This window comes from Aethalodelphis obliquidens, unplaced genomic scaffold (assembly GCF_003676395.1).
Source record: "Aethalodelphis obliquidens isolate GAN/ISIS:26980383/991018 unplaced genomic scaffold, ASM367639v1 scaffold21, whole genome shotgun sequence".
In the NCBI taxonomy this organism is placed as follows: domain Eukaryota; kingdom Metazoa; phylum Chordata; class Mammalia; order Artiodactyla; family Delphinidae; genus Aethalodelphis; species Aethalodelphis obliquidens.
Window position 1 is genome coordinate 25900031 of NW_020837965.1, and position 16798 is coordinate 25916828.

General features: G+C 42.5%; 1 protein-coding gene across 2 annotated transcripts in view; it reads left to right on the forward strand.

The window, feature by feature from the left end:
• The first annotated feature begins 446 nt into the window (after window positions 1–446).
• The window catches only part of RCOR1 (REST corepressor 1), a 119578-nt gene continuing 103226 nt past the window's right edge, over window positions 447–16798 (forward strand). The window contains exons 1-2 of one of the 2 annotated variants that reach the window (XM_027120631.1): window positions 447–957; window positions 1037–1096. In XM_027120631.1, the coding sequence (XP_026976432.1) occupies window positions 672–957; window positions 1037–1096 (346 nt within the window). In that variant the 5' untranslated portion in view covers window positions 447–671. The remainder of the gene's footprint in view (window positions 958–1036; window positions 1097–16798) is intronic. The other variant, XM_027120632.1, reaches the window with a different exon arrangement.

Consider the following 16798-nt stretch of genomic DNA (forward strand, 5'->3'; position numbering starts at 1 on the left):
CCGATGGGATCCTCAGTGGAGCCCTTCGGGGAACGTGGGGGCAGAGGCCGCGGGGGGCGCGCTCAGGTGAAGGGGGGGACCGGCAGAAGGAGGGGGCGGGGAGGACAGCTAACTCCTCGCTATTGCCTAGAGAGATGGATCATGGGGCGTAGAGAGATTGCAAACCTCAAACCACGTACAGCGGACGATACGCGTCAACCGAACCTGACCAACGGAAGCCCGGAGCCTCCCCCTCCCCGCTCTCCCGCCCCGGCCCCTTGGACAGACTGGTACGCGGAGCCAATCTGGCTGCCGCTCGCCGTCCAAATCCCACAAGAGCCAATGGGAGCACGCCGGGGGCGGAGCCACCCCGCGCCGGGTTGGGCTGCGCGCGGCTTCCCCCGCTCGCCCAGGCCCCGCCCCCCTCCCCTCCCGCTCGCTGCTCCTGGAGTAGTTAGTGCCAGTGAAGTGCGGGCGGCGATGAGAGCGAAAGTTGCGCTCGGCTCGGCGCTGGGGGCTTGAAGCGGCTCCGCTCTCCGCCCGCTAGGGCCGCCCCAGCCCCAACTCGCGCCCGCGAGCTCCGGCCGCGCCCGCCCGCCTCCGCGCCCGCTCTCACTCCCTCCCCCGGCCCGGCGCCCCCTCCTCAGGAGCCGCGGGTCCCCGCCACTTTCGCCCGGTCCGGGCCCCCGCCGATGCCGGCCATGGTGGAGAAGGGCCCCGAGGTCTCAGGGAAGCGGAGAGGGAGGAACAACGCGGCCAACGCGGCCGCCTCGGCCGCCGCCGCCTCGGCCGCCTCCGCCTCCGCCGCCGCCTCCTCGGCCGCCGCCGCCTCCTCGGCCACCGGCGCCTCCGCCTCGGCCGCCGCCGCCCCCAATAATGGGCAGAATAAAAGTTTGGCGGCGGCGGCGCCCAATGGCAACAGCAGCAGCAACTCCTGGGAGGAAGGCAGCTCGGGCTCGTCCAGCGACGAGGAACACGGTAAGTGGCAGCCGCCCGCGCCGCCCCCGCTCGCCCGCTCGCCCGCCCGCCCGCTGACCTCCTCTCTGCTTCCCCGCAGGTGGCGGCGGCATGCGGGTCGGACCCCAGTACCAGGCGGTGGTGCCCGACTTCGACCCCGGTGAGTAGCGCCCCAGCCCGGCCTGCCGGCGACCCGAGGGGGCGGACGGCCTCGGACAACTTTCTTTTTGCCTGTGTGGGTCCTGCTGTCCGCGGGGAGACACCCGCGCAAGGGTGTCCTGCTGGCGTGCCTGCCCCTGGGGAGGCCCCGGTCGCCGCGGCGGGTCGGATTGGAGGCGGCGGCGCGCAGCCACACCTGGCCACCTGGCCCGGGGGCTCCGGCGTCCCCGGGTCGGCACGAGCCGCGCCGGGGCCGGGCAGGGGCGGCCGCGCCGGAGAGTTAGTGTCCTGCGAGCGCCTGGGCTTGGGACGTCCTCGGACCCGTTTCTCCCCTGCAGAGGGTTGCCCCGCATGCCCTTTCCTCGTCCTGCCCGCCCCTGGACTCCTGTCTGGCCCCGACTCCCCTCCCGTCTTGAGATCTCCCAAAACCAGTTAATAAAAGAAGTGTGCTTCCCAGAGGGCGCCTGCCCGGGGAAGAGAGACTGGCTGGTGGCAGTTTGATTTTAGGACCTATTTGTAAATGTGTGTGTATTCCTCCCCCGCCCCCGCTTTTTTTTTTTTTTTTTTTTTTTTTTAAGGAACGGGTTGTGAAAGATTAGAACCTTCAGAAGCTTTAGCCTAACAAATGATGTCCGCCTCCAAGAAATCCCTACCCCCTAGCTTGGAACATTTGCTACTCTTGCTGCTCTTCTGTGTGGAAGCAGATTTAAAGTACCAGAAAAATCCAATCAGACAAAGGAATTCGTCAGTGAGATTCTAGCCTGTCTCCGTATAAGATTATCTTTAAAAGATTGTTGGCATGGAAAATGTTTGAAAGGACGTGGGTTTTCTTTCAGAAATAAAACTCAAAAGAGAACCTTGTGGAACTGGAGTTAACAGTCCTCCTGGTTGGAGGGCTTTAGAACTGAAGGTTCTCTATGTAGGTTATACCACGAGTTTGAGAAGATAAATGCATAAATGCTTTTCCTTGGAAACAAGACTGCAGAAAATTGCAAGGATCTAGCCCTTGAAAAAGGCGATTGCTCTTAAGCTGTTATTTAGGTATGAAACTCTGGGTGTTGGAAGTGAAAATACATAGGGATCCCTGAGTGAGCTCTTGGGCATTCTGGAAATAAATGACCTTTCCCGTATTTGCCTTCTACATTTTAGCCTGTTGATGATTTAAATCTCTTAAAGTATATGTAGTCTACCGCCCAGGTTTGTATTCCTTTTAACTTATGTTAGTCTTTTTGATAGTTTCCCCTTCCCCCGCGTCTTCCTTTTTTGGTAGTCACTTCTCATTTATAAGAGTGACAGGATGGAACTCCGAGACAAGGCTTTTTCTCTTCTGTGCATGCCTTCTCCATTCCATGGTTGGCCACCAGGGGAAGCATACTGTTTTTTGGTTACAGTTGACCCTATCTTCATTTTGTAGGTCAAGTCCATCTTTGTTTTAATACACAGAACATAAAGCAAAGCTTGTCACCAAGTTTCCCCCACATATTTAAAAAAATCAACTTGTATATTTTAGTTTTAGTAAGTTGGTCAGTTTTTTGGTATATTTTGTTTATGTTTGTTTTGAAAGCTTTATTCAAATATGTTGGATGTGACTAAAGAAAAGGGCATATTTGATGGCAACAGCAAGAATTAGAATTCTGACATTCTTCTAAATATTGATGTCTAGCTCAGCATTGTTAGGAATGAGCCTGATTTCTTTGGAGTTGTTCTCTTTGAAACAGCACATGTAATAGGATCGTATTTTGAGCTGTCCTTGCAGTTTCGATGGAATAGATGCAAGCATAAATTTGCTAGAGACCAGCCATTCTAAAAAGTAAAACACTGTAAATGTTTTGCTGCATGGTCTTGCTGCCAGTTGATTGGGTCTTGGCATTAACATTTCGTATTTTGTGTTTGTTTTAATCTGGAAAGGAATCCAACTGATATGAAATAATTTGAAACCCTGTTTTGCCAATCTGAGCAGTGGGATGAATTCCTAGGTATGGCTGGAAATTGTAGGACTTTACTGTTTCCTACTGATTTATTTTTTTAGGTGTGTTCTCATTTAACTTAAAATCTAAGGAAAAAAAAAAAAAAAACCTAAGGGACGGGGCTTCCCTGGTGGCGCAGTGGTTAAGAATCCGCCTGCCAATGCAGGGGACATGGGTTCAAGCCCTAGTCCGGGAAGATCCCACATGCTGTGGAGCAGCTAAGCCCGTGCACCGCAACTACTGAGCCTGTGCTCTAGAGCCTGTGAGCCACAACTACTGAAGCCCTCGCGCCTAGAGCCCGTGCTCTGCAACAAGAGAAGCCACTGCAATGAGAAGCCGGTGCACTGCAACGAAGACCCAACGCAGCCAAAAATATAATTAATTAATTAATTGATTTAAAAAAAAAATCTAAGGGATGGGGAGACTTCCATTTTGGAATAGAAATGATACAACGATTTTGTTTCATGGCAAAAAATTTTTTTTTCAGTCTTTAGACTTAAGACACTTTCCTTCCATGAGTACAAGTTAGGAATAATATGGAATTGAGATTGTGATTGTTAGTTTTTTTTTTCCCTGCCTGAGTTTTGAATATTTGTTTGTTTATTTATTTATTTATTTTTACAAATTTGAACAGACCGGTAAGTGTGAAACTCATCAGGAAACTGATTTTTTTTTTTTTTTTTTTTTGCGGTACGCAGGCCTCTCACTGTTGTGGCCTCTCCCGCTGCGGAGCACAGGCTCCGGACGCGCAGGCTCAGCGGCCATGGCTCACGGGCGCAGCCGCTCCACGGCATGTGGGATCTTCCCAAACCGGGACACGAACCCGTGTCCCCTGCATCGGCAGGTGGACTCTCAACCACTGTGCCACCAGGGAAGCCCAGGAAACTGATTTTTTAAAAAACTATCTCTGTAAAGATGTATGAGTGGAAGAAGTTGATTTTAATTTTTTTTAAGGTCAGATTTTATTTACCCACAGTATCCCAACTTGACCCTATTTAGCTTTAAAAGCGAATGGTTGAAACTAGATCCACCTGATACTCCCTGTATAGCCCAAAGAAGATTTGTCATCCCTCACAAGTAGTGAGTGAAGTGGATAGAGCACTGCCATCCTAAAATGCTGATTCAGTTCTTATTATCTAACGAAGACCTAAACTGGATCACTGGATCAGAACTTGGTAGTTAAAATAACATCTGTGTTTATAATGATGGAACAAGTTTTATCAGTTAGATTTAAAAACAAGACCAGAATGCAGTTCCATATCTTTACCTTAGTCTTTGTTCTCATGTGGGGTCCAGACCGTCTTTCCATACTCAGTGCCGTAGTGTATGCTGAGTCGTCTTTGGTTTCTTTTATTTATTTTTATTTTTTATTTTTTAAAAAATTTATTTATTTTTGGCTGTGTTGGGTCTTCGTTGCTGCATGCAGACTTTCTTTAGTTGTGGTGAGTGGGGGCTACTCATTGTGGTGGCTTCTCGTTGCGGAGCACAGGCTACATCTAAGCGCACGGGCTTCAGTAGTTGCAGCATGCAGGCTCAGTAGTTGTGGCACACAGGCTTAGTTGCCCCGTGGCATGTGAGATCTTCCTGGACCAGGGCTTGAACCTGCGTCCCCTGCATTGGCAGGCGGATTCTTAACCACTGTGCCTCCAGGGAAGTCCCAGCATGTGTTATTACTGTCAACTTCTGTCTGTGCTGGTTTTCAGTATCACAGTTCACTAATAGTAAAACTAAGACTCTTACAGAAGAGGAAATGTTAATGGTAAATATTTTTGAGGTAATAGCCCTTTAAACATGCACCCTGTATTTGGAGCATTGAATCCAGTATATTTAATCAGGTTAGAAAATTTGTGGTTGTCATTGGCTCAACTGTCACTTCAGAGTTGACTTGTATTAATAAAATGTGTTATGCTTTAACGTGGAATAATTTTTCTGAACAGGGTGTCTTGACCTGCTTTTCATTTCTTCTTACTGGTGGTTCTAGGTACCTCTTTGAACACATTATTTGCTATACTTTAGTTTCATTGTAAAAATCAATTTTAAAGATACCCCAAAATTCATAAGTTACAGTGAATGCTTTGTGATGTAGATGTACTTTGAGGTAGTGTTTACCCAAATGAGAGGTCAGGGTAATGATAAACCCTGTGAGTGATCACCTTCATGATGTAGTGAAGTAGGAGACACTTAAAACTGGTTGTCGGGAGGCTGAATGCCCTGTCTCTGTGGTTAAGAAGGTGGTTTAAGGTCGAGCTGGTCATTTTATCTCTGGAGCCTCAGTTCCCTCCATTATGAATCAGGGATCTTTCCCTCACTTGTGGCCTGTGATTGTGTCAGTTATAGTCATCTTTTTAATTTCCGGCTTCTTTCAGAAGCAGTATAGAGTAGACTGTGAGAGCTTGGGCTATGAGAATCGTCAAACCCAAGTTCAGATCTTGGCAGTGCCTCTTGACAACTGTGTGTTGCCCCTGGGCAAGTTACTTTATTTTTGCTTTCATCTGTGAAGTAGAGGTAGTGGAACTTCTTCCTCAAGAGAAGAAATTAACTGAGCTAATACATGTAAAATGTCCAGCGCAGTGCTTGGCACAGTGAGTGTTAAGTAAACATTGTCTGCTATCTTATTCTAATTATCGTTTGTGGGACTTCAGTTGCCAAGCAGTGGTCCCCGCATTGCCTGCTTTACTGCAGAGGTAAGACTGAATTATAATGAAGCTGTAAATTTGAACGTGAATCATGCACTGTGATAGTTGAAGAAGATTACTTTTAAGTTACCTGCTGCAATTTAGGTAAATATTCTTTCCTGGAAGAGGGAGAACTAGTCCAATACTTTTATATAGCAGAAAAGTACACTGAGATCCAGAGAGGATAGGTAAACCTGTTCAGATCAAGTTTCTGGATAGTACAAAAGAGACCTTGAATCCATCCCTGGGCCAAAGTGAAGTACACATTAACTGTGTTCTGAGTTAGGGAGTTTTTGCTCTAAACTTTCAAGTTCTTGTCTTTGAGAGTTAATGTTTTCGAGGTGAGGTTCTTCTGCCACAATGTTCCCTTCTGTGGGTGATGAGTGTGATTCAAAGGTTAGCTGGTTGAGGCTGATCAGAGCAGAGCTGTTTTAAAAGCAGTGTTGAAAGTCCTTGGTACTGAAGAAATTTAGGCTTACTCTTAAAAAGCTATTTTCCTTGGTGTTATAAAGTTCTATGGGGCAATTTAGTTGCAACTAACTTCTTAGTCTTTGGAGATGAAACATTAGAGTCTATCCAAGTTACTGTATTCTCCCCCAGTCTATTTTACTTTTTATATTTTACTCTGCTATATAGATTGTTGTAATTAATTTGTAATTTAGCTCTCACTTTCTTCTGAGCCTTTCTTTAGAGGTTCCATGCATAATGTAAAAGTAAGAAATAAGGCTTGTATTGGTTTTTATATTTAAAACAGAACTGGAAATCCCTTTTGTGGAGGGAGTCTCTGTAGCAGCACAGTAAAAGTTTGAATAAGGTAGGAATTGGGGATTGAATGCTGATTCAGTGATTTGGAGTGAGTTAATTCGTACAGCTTTAAATAGCAATTATGGAAAATATTTGTGACCCTAGAAATGATAAGGGGTAATAATTGTAATTTAACAATTCCTTCTGTTTTGTGTTATGGAAATTCTTCTAGTACATATATCTGTCTTCTGGTTGAGCTTTATGTTTTCTGTTGTTGATTCTAAAAAAAGTATTTAAAAAATAGAATGGTTTAAGGTGACAAAAGGTGTTTTGCTAAAATGTTTGAGACATATTTTAAAATAACATTAAAATGTCATTTAAATGAAATGTTGACAGTAAACCCTAAAACTATTTTTTTTCAAATTAGTCAAATTCTTTAAAGATGATGATCTTAGTAAAAATCGCACAGTAGACATAATTCTTTGAAATTTCTGGATTTTCCCTTCCTTGGAGTAATGAGAGAGAAAATTGTAGTGTCTGCCCAGTCCAGCCTTCCTGTGTTCTAGATGAGGAAAGTAAGGCCTGCGGAGACAAAGTGACTTGTATTTGTCTTTCAGTCATTAAACGTATCTCCAGGTAGACTTGAGGCCAATGAAGCCAAACTTAAAACTCTTAATGTTTTAGAGCATTGTTACTGCATACAATAATTGGGAACGGTAATACGGGTGCATGATTTTAGAACCAGGAGTAAGAGTTAAATTCCTAAAATTGAAGTGATTAGATAGTGGTTAGATGTTGGAATGTCTTTGCAAATTATCATAAGGTAGGATAGCATTGTAAAGATAGAGTTATTTAAAAAACCCATTCAAATAAAAAAGAATATCTACAGTTACATGCCCACCACTGTGATTAAACACTGTTGATATTAGGGCATATTTGCGTCAGGTGCAGGTAGAGGCTAATTCTTCCACTCCTGCCTTCACTAATTGGAAGTTGATTTTTGTTATCCCTGTGGTAGTTTGCATCCTCTATGAAGCAGATGCCAAGATAGAATTAGCCGTGAAAGAGTGTCACAGGGGTAAATGCCTGTGAAGATAGAGAGGAGAGGAAGAAGGTTAGGTGGCAAAGCCTTCAGAATGGGTGCAGGTGTGACACCTGTGAAGGAAAACAGAAAGAAGGATGATTGATTATTGGACCCGGGAGCCTCAGATTGCAGTGCAGCCAGAGCACAGATTGTTAGAGTGCATTAGGCAGGAAAGGGCCTGCCCTAGAATGCCGGCTGTGTTCAGTCGTTGGCCTGGCGTTGCTATGAATGCTGCAGTGGACCCCAAAGGTGCTGGGCAGCTGGGGCTGTCAGCTAATTACACTTCTCTCAGCTCTTTCTCTCTTGAAGGGAGATCTGAGTGGCACACTCTCAAGGCCGGCAGAATGCCCATGTGTGTTTTTGTACTTCAGTACGTACTTATGTGTGAAAAGCAATATGTTTTGTTATTGTCAAAGTCTTTTTGTAAATGGAATTATTTGTGCATATTCATTTGCTTTGGTGTTTTCCAAACAAGTACATTGCCACTAACAGGCACAGAAAATTCCTTTCCTTCACCCAATTTTCACTAAGGTGTTAGGTTTATTAACTTTTTGCAGTACTGTCTTTTTGTGGTTTATGTTGGCATTTTTCTAAATTACTGGTGAGGTTAAGTGTGCTTTTATTATATGTTTTTTTGGCTACTTGGTTTCCTTCTGTGAATATACCTTCTGCTCTTTTTCTGTAGGGTGTTCTTTTTCTTACTGATTTGTGGGAGTTCTTTATATATTTGGATACTGATCCTTTATTAGGGTTACATATGTAGAGTTTTTTGTTTTCTCTCTAGTATGGGGGTTGATTGAGTTTCTTTTCAGGAAGGAATAAAAATATATCCCTGGTTGGATATGTTTCTGCTCAGAGACTGGACTTGGTACATAGCTCCTATAATAATTGTCACTAGGACTCCTGGTTTAAGATGAATGTCACTGAGAATTGACACATCTTTTTTTGTTATGTTTCAACTTTATTCAGTTCATTTGGTGTACTAATTATTAACCGATTGACCTAAATTTCAGTACCAGATGACTTGAAAAGCTCTGATTTAATTTCTGTCCAGCATCTAGTTATAACAGCATACCAGTTAGAGGTTAAAGTTACAGCTTTAGTTTCCACGATGGTCAGTTAGTTTCCTATAACAGGTTAACGTGCTGTGGACTAAAACCAAATTCAGCTGTCTTATGGGTTTGTCACTGATGATAAGCGAGTGGGCGAGTGTGTGCATGGGGAGGTGCAGCTAATAGAAGACCCTTGAAGGAATGATTTGTCAGTGCCAGGTTAGTGTAGTGCTGGCTGTGTGCCAGACTGGTTTGAACACTTTATACCTATTAATGATTTAACACAACGATCAAAACAGTCATATCAGGTAAAGTTGTTATTACCATTTTCCATCTGAGGAAACAGAGGCATGGAGAGGCTGATTGTTATGGTTCAACCTAGTAACTTGCCCAAGGTAACCCATTCTAAGATGCCAGCTGTTGTCGGAAGCACCATTATTTTATATGTCACTAAGAAAGGAAAAACACCAAGATCGCATTAAGTGTAAGTTGCTGTCAGATTTCTATCTAGTGTATTTCAGGGAGAGCCAGCCAGAGATCCTCTTTAAGAAAAAACACTTAGGAGCAATACTTTATTGGATCAATTGCTTAGTCATTTCCATGTGGTCCCAGGTATTGTGGAGTTTTATGTTTAGGGTTGCCAGAGCCTGCTTCATGTCCAATTACATTCCCCCTCTTTCTGGAAGTGAAAACACAAATGAAATGGGAGGTATCTGGCTTGGTTGACTGGGGCAAATTGGAATGAATTGCTTTACTCCATGTATGTCAAAATAGTCATTTTCAGAGTGTAAAATACAATTGTTTTTTTTGAGGGGAGCGATTTCTTGCGATTGGATGACATAAGGTTACAATGGACCCTGTTATTTTGGTTACCCTTTAGTTTAACAGTTGAGTATAACTTTTAAATATCTATCCCCCCCATATGTTTTTCTGCAGATTCGCACTGAACTTGAGCTGTGGAATGAATTTAAGAACCAGGTCTTAATAAAGTGTGAAAAGATACACAAATTAAAATATCTAAGAGAGCATTTTAAAAAAACCCCTTAGTTTCACCCATACAGCTATCTGGTTAGTGTTGTTCAACAACTAATTTTCCTCCCTTGCATATTATTCCCATCCTTCCTCCCCCATCAAAAAAACAAAAACCAAACTAACCCTGCCCTGCCTCCCCCCAAATCCCCAAAGTATATATTGGTGAATTGTATTCTATTTTTCAAAGACCAGAGTATACTTAAAGAAAATTGTACGCTTTATTCTGTTTGTGAAGTTTGCCATGTTTGATTTGATCGTAGTGTAAGTTAACTAAGGACTAGCTTTTGTCCGCCCAGAGCCCCAGGGTTTGCCTTGTTCATTGACCGAGGGCTCCTCAGTTTTGGCCATGGTTATCCTTTTCAGCAGTTTCATCTAGTGACTAAGAAATACTACCTGATGGCCCTATTTATGCCTGAAAAGGTTAATTAAAATTTTGGGCGTTGGTTAAACATTCTGTTCACTTAAACTGTGCTGTTTTACACACATACATAATCTTACTGAAGATTGCAGATCCTGCTTTACTGACATAGAAGCTTCTGGGCTTGGGCTAGTTCTGCTTTCAGACTTAGTGTGGATATAGGGCGATCAGGATGGTAAGAAGAGTAGGGTAAGTACTTGGCTAGTCTGGTCTTACTCGGTTCCATAAAGTCTTGGTGGTGTCATGTGCTTCTGCTTTCTTAGTTTTTTGAGCCACCAATTCGGTTTAAATATCTAAAGGTTTCTCTTCTCATTTGATGTAGCTGAATGTGGTTCTGCATTTAATAACATTTGTGTGCACTGACTGACTTACCTTGAATAGGCATTTTGTAATGGACAGTTGATAATGAAGCACCAAGTTTAGTTAAAAAATGGAAACCCAAGGGAAAAAATGAGCTTTAAAGTTGCATTTAAAAGCTGGTTTTCCCTGTTTTCTGTGCCTTTTTAGTAATGAATTTGTATGAATTAGAGATACACATCTTAGATGCATTCTTAAAAATTTATTTTTATCAAGGTGAATTCATATGACATAAAATTAACCATTTTAACGTGAAGAATTCAGTGGCATTTAGTACATTTACATTGTGTGCACCCACCACCCACACCATCTAGTTCCAAAGTGTTTTCATCATCCCAAGAGAAAACCTCATCTCCCTTAAGCGTCTACTTCCCCTTTCCCACCCCCCGCCCCCCCCATCACTGATGAGAGCACACAGAGGGTGCTGTGAGGCATGGTGAGGCGGGGTCACCTGACCCTGGGGTGGAGGAGGGGCATTGAAGAAACCAGGAAGAAGTTTTAGGTGAAGTGGTCCTTTGAGCCAAGCCTTAAAAATAGGAGTTTTTCTGTGTTTATGATTTTATAATGTTTATTAATTTAAAAATTAATATATATAAGCTGTAAATGTTAAAAAAATTATTTTGAAAATGCTAATCTTTCTTAAGAATTTCAATCTAGATTTTCTTTTAAATTGTCTTGAGCTGTGCTGTCCAGTAATATAGCCACTAGTGATCTATAATTTTTTTTTTTTTTTTGCGGTACGCGGGCCTCTCAGTATTGTGGCCTCTCCCGTTGCGGAGCACAGGCTCCTGACGCGCAGGCTCAGCGGCCATGGCTCACGGGCCCAGCCGCTCCGCGGCATGTGGGATCTTCCCAGACCGGGGCACGAACCCGCGTCCCCTGCATCAGCAGGCGGACTCGCAACCACTGCGCCACCAGGGAAGCCCCGATCTATAATTATTTAAATTTAAATTTATTAAAATCAAATAAAATTAAAAATTCAGTTGTCACACTAGCTACATTTCAAGTATGTAGCTATTGGCTGCTGTATTGGACGGCGCCGAGTAGGACATTTCCATTATCCCAGAAAGTGCTGTTGGACAGCACTGATCTAGAGGTTCTGATGAAAGCTTTGTTTTTTATAATTAGTTCAGTAGTTTTGCCCCTTTAATCAAGGTGCATGATGAAATGTGATATTGGAACAGCCGATAAATATTATGATGGCTGTGTACTGAATTCCTCTAGTGGAGTATTTGTTAAAATATTGCTATTAAGGTATTCAAAACAGGCTTCTTGAGAAAGCAAGTAGAAATTGAAAGCTTGGAGAGGTTTGTTTTTTGAGGTGGTTATTTAGTACCTAATTAAACCAAAAGGATGATTAAGATATAAGGCTATACTGAAGATAAATGTAGGACTTAAAAAATCAACAATATGAAGGCTCAGCCTTTTTTTTTTTTTTTTTTAAAGGGATCTTTATTTTCATTTATTTATTTATGGCTGCGTTGGGTCTTCTTGCTGCACGGGCTTTCTTTAGTCGTGGTGAGCGGGGGCTACTCTTCATTGCGGTACGCGGGCTTCTCATTGTGGTGGCTTCTCTTGTTGCGGAGCAAGGGCTCTAGGCACACAGGCTTCAGTAGTTGCGGCATGTAGGCTCAGTAGTTGCGGCGCGTGGGCTTCAGTAGTTGTGGCACGAGGGCTCAGTAGTTGTGGCTCTTGGGCTCTATAGCGCAGGCTCAGCAGTTGTGGAGCATGGGCTTAGTTGCTCTGCGGCATGTGGGATCCTTCCGGACCAGGGCTCGAACCTGTGTCGCCTGCATTGGCAGGTGGATTCTTAGCTACTTTGCCACCAGGGAAGCCCTGAAAAGGTTAGGTTTTTAAAACAGCTTTATTGAGGTTTAATTGACATAAACTATACATATTTACACATACACAGGTGTGCATATATTAGGCTGTTTGAAGTCCCACTGCTTACTGATGCTCTGTTCAGTCTTTTTCTTTCTTTTTGTAAAATAAATTTGTTTATTTTATTTATTTTTGGTTGCGTAGGGTCTTTGTTGCTGCGCACGGGCTTTTCTCTAGTTGCAGCGAGCTGGGGCTACTCTTCACTGCAGTGTGCAGGCTTCTCATTGTGGTGGCTTCTCTTGTTGCGGAGCACAGGCTCTAGGTGTGCGGGCTTCAGTAGTTGTGGCGCGTGGGCTTAGTTACTCCGCAGCATGTGGGATCTTCCCGGGCCAGGGCTCAAACCCATGTTGCCCGCTGGCAGGCAGATTCTTAACCACTGCACTGCCAGGGAAGCCCCTCTCTTTCATTTTGAATGCTTTCTATTGCTATATCTTTAAGTTTGCCAGTCTTTCTTTTGTAGCGTCTAATGTGCTGTTAATACATGTATTTTTTTCATCTTCCAGGTTTCATATCTAGAAGTTTGATTTGGGTCTTTTAAAAAATTTTTCATTTTTTTATTGAAGTATAATTGACTAACAGTGTTGTGATAGTTTCAGGTGTGATTTGGGCTTTTTAAATGTATCTCATGTCTCCTGAGCATACCTAGCCTTGCCTCAAACTTCTCAAACACTTTGCAGTACAGTTGTAATTGTTTTAATGCCCTGGTCTACTAATTCTCCCATCCACCTCATTTCTGAGTTGGTGTCAACTGATTGATTTTCTTCCTCATTATGGGTTGTCTTTTCCTGTTTCTTTGCTTGTTTGGTAATTTTTGTTTGGATGCCAGACATTATGAATTTTACTTTGGATGCTGGGTATCTATATTCCTATAAATATTCTTGCACTTTGTTCTGGAACATGGTTAAGTTCCTTAGACATGGTTTGTTCATTTCAGATCTTGCTTTTAAGCTTTGTTAGGTGGGATCAGAGCAGCATTTAGTCTAGGGCTAATTATTTCCCACTACTGAGCCAAAACCCTTCTGAGTACTTACTCTACCCAATAGTCCTTTAATTCTGAGGTTTTCCACTCTGGCTGTTGGGAATAGGCACTCTTCTTGGCCCTGTGTGAGCCTCATGGATTATTCTTTTTATTCTTTTGAGTAGTTCTTTATTCAGATAGCTCAAGTATTTTCTTCAGAGGCATGTGCTGATCAGTACTATGCTGAATACACAAAGAGGAGATCTCTGGAGTTCTCTTTCTGTGCAGCTCTCTCTTTTCTGGTGTCCTGCCCTACAAACTCTAGCTGCCCTGGCTTCCTTGGCCTAAGTTTGCCTCCTAAACTTGGGGAGATTGCCTGACTTTTCCTGGGTTCTCTCTCCCTGTGCTGCCAGTTGGAAACTCTCTCCAGGCAATAAACCGGGACAGTTGTAGGATTTACTTCGTTCGTTTCCTATCTCTCAGGGATCGTTGTACTCTGTTGCTTGGTGTCCAGTGTCTTGAAGACTGTTGCTTTGTATGTTCGTTTTTAGTCGTTCATAATGACAGGGTAAATCTGGTTCATGTCACCCCACCTTGGCTGGAAGCAGAAGTCTAGATTTTTAAAAAAGAAAAGTAGAGGAATTGGTTATATTTCCTTTTTTAAAGAAAACATTAGTACACATTTACATGTTATCATTTACCCCTAATCTATTTCGTTTCTTCTTGAAGCTGTTAGGGCTTTTTTTTTTTTTAATTGAAATATAGTTAATGTACAATGTTATGTTAGTTTCACGTATACTACATAATGATTTGATATTTGCACACATTATGAAATGATCACCAGGATAAGTCTAGTAACCATCTTTCCCCATACAAAGTTATTACAATATTATTGACCATATTCCTTATGCTGTATATTACATCCCCATGACTGGAGGTTTGTACCTGTTAATCCCTGTTACCTATTTCACGCACCTCCCACCCCATCCCTTCTGGCAACCAGAGTGTACTGCCTGTATTTTTTTCTAGGAGTTGTATGGTTTCAGGTCTTACATTTAAGTCTTTAATCCATTTTTGAGTTTATTTTTGTATGTGGTGTGAGAAAGTGGTCCAGTTTGATTCTTTTGCATGTAGCTGCATGATTTTTCCAACACCATTTATTGAAGAGGCTGTCTTTTCCCTATTGCATATTCTTGTCTCCTTTGTTGTGGATTAATTGATTGTATAAATGTAGGCTTATTTCTGGGCTCTCTCTTCTGTTCCATTTATCTGTGTCCCTGTTTTGGGGCCAGTACCATACTCTTTTGATTACTGTAGCTTTGTAATGTAGTTTGAAATCAGGGAACATGATAACCCTCAGCTTTGTTGTTTCTTCTGCAAATTGCTTTGGCTTGTTGTGGCTTTTAAACTTTTAAGTTTGGGGTTTATGTTCATGGAAGCATTCTGTAAATAGAATAATAATAATGCTTTTAGAAACCAGAATATCAAATTTTATGTTTTCATATAGCCACTGTTCATTTCAGTGTTCATGATAGAGTGCTTAGTCTGCCTACTCATTGAAATCTGATGATTCTAGCCAGAATTTTCCAAAGCAGGATTTTTTTTTTGAGTTCACTATTCTTTATAAAATATATTATTTAAAAAGTATTCGTCCTAATAAGAACTAATACTTTTTCAGAGAAAAGTATACTTTTTCAGAGAAAAGTATACTTTTCTCTTTGAAAAGTATAATTTAGGAAATATCTCATTCTTGGACTGTCTTAGGCTTCCATCTTGCTGAGATGTAGTAAGTATTTGTGTGTGTGTGTTCCTTTTGAAGCACTTCTTACAGAATTTTTATTGTTTCCTAGTCATTTTCAGCTCGATGCCTTTTAGATTTTGAACATCTGGCACTTTCATATGCCATATATTGATCCTCCTAAACTGAATTAGGGTTTTATATAACTGATGAACTATCATTTTGAGTCCTTGCTGGTGTTCTGCTTGCTTGGCAATGGGTCAGTTTCCATGGCATTGCCATTTTTGTACAGTATTGTTAGTGGAGCAGAGAGGTTGGGGGTGGGCATGCAGGCCCCTCACCCTGCTAAAGCGGGGTAGAAGCTGGAGTAGCTGAGCTTTTATTTAGTTTTGCATTTTAAGTTTCTAGATCATTTTTAAAGTAAGAGTTGTATTGCTGTAAAAAAGTTTTGAAACCACACTTTCTATCTTATTAAGAACAAGTAGCAGTAGCAAAGTGAAAGTGTTGATACCAGTGATTTGAAGTTTAAGTTCTGCAGACTTTAATGCAGTTAAGACAAAGCTAATAATCATTAGGCATTCTATAAGCATGCAACTTTTGCCTCAATTAGACACATTCATTGGTGGACTGTGTTTAATTGTGAAGGAAAAAACCAATTTAAGAACATGTATGAAATTGGAATTATGCTCTGGAAAAAGTAAGATGAGATGTAATTAGGTGTTTTTTAGTTTTAGCTTTTCAGGAACGTAATTCCCCTCTGACACATCTATTGTCTTGCTTTTTACACATTGCACTTTTGTACATACTTTTAGGAACTCGTGTGTGAAAACGATGGACTCCTTTTACGTATGGTGGTCTAAGAACACTAATTTTTCTCTCTGTTACAGGATTTTACACTTACATAGTTTTCCTAAACATTAATGAGTTTGCTTTTTTGCTTATGAATAATTTGAACATGTAGAAAACAATAGAAATATTAATGAGTCCTGTATGTCTGGCAACCAGGTTTAATAATTGTAAGATTTTTTTTTTCACTTATTGTATTTTTTAATTTCTGGCTGCGTTGGGTCTTCGTTGCCACGTGCAGGCTTTCTCTAGCTGCAGCGAATGGGGGCTACTCTCTGTTGCGGTGCACGGGCTTCTCATTGCGGTGGCTTCTCTTGTTGCGGAGCACAGGCTCTAGGCGCGCAGGCTTCAGTAGTTGTGGCACGTGGGCTCAGTAGTTGTGGCTCACGGGCTTAGTTGCTCCGCAGCATGTGGGATCTTCCTGGACCAGGGCTCGAACCTGTGTTCCCTGCATTGGTAGGCGGATTCTTAACCAGTGGGCCACCAGGGAAGTCCCTATAATTGTAAGATTTTTGTCATCTTTGCTTTAGCCAAAAAAAACTTTTTTGGCTAAAGTTTAGTAAATTTGCTTTTCCACATTACAGAAAATGAAGTTGTATATTAGACTTATTTATTGAATACTTACTATATCCAGTAGTCATAAAATGTCTCGTCTGGTGTACGTGAGTGCTGTGTGATAAAGTATGCCTGTGCTCTGACAGCCTGGGGGCATGGTGGGATGAGGTGAGGTGGTTGAAATTGGATGGGAGGGCTTTCCCGAGGTGATCCTTAGGTAGGTCTTGAAGGGCATATGAAGGGAAGCTCTCCAGGCTGAGGGATCCATATGTTTAGATCCTGTGGGTAGAGAGGATGTGACATTTTTGAGGAAGTTTGATATAATTGAGGCTTGGGGAAGCAATCAGGAAAGTGGTGGAAGGTGAGACTATAGAGGTAGGCACATGACAGATCACA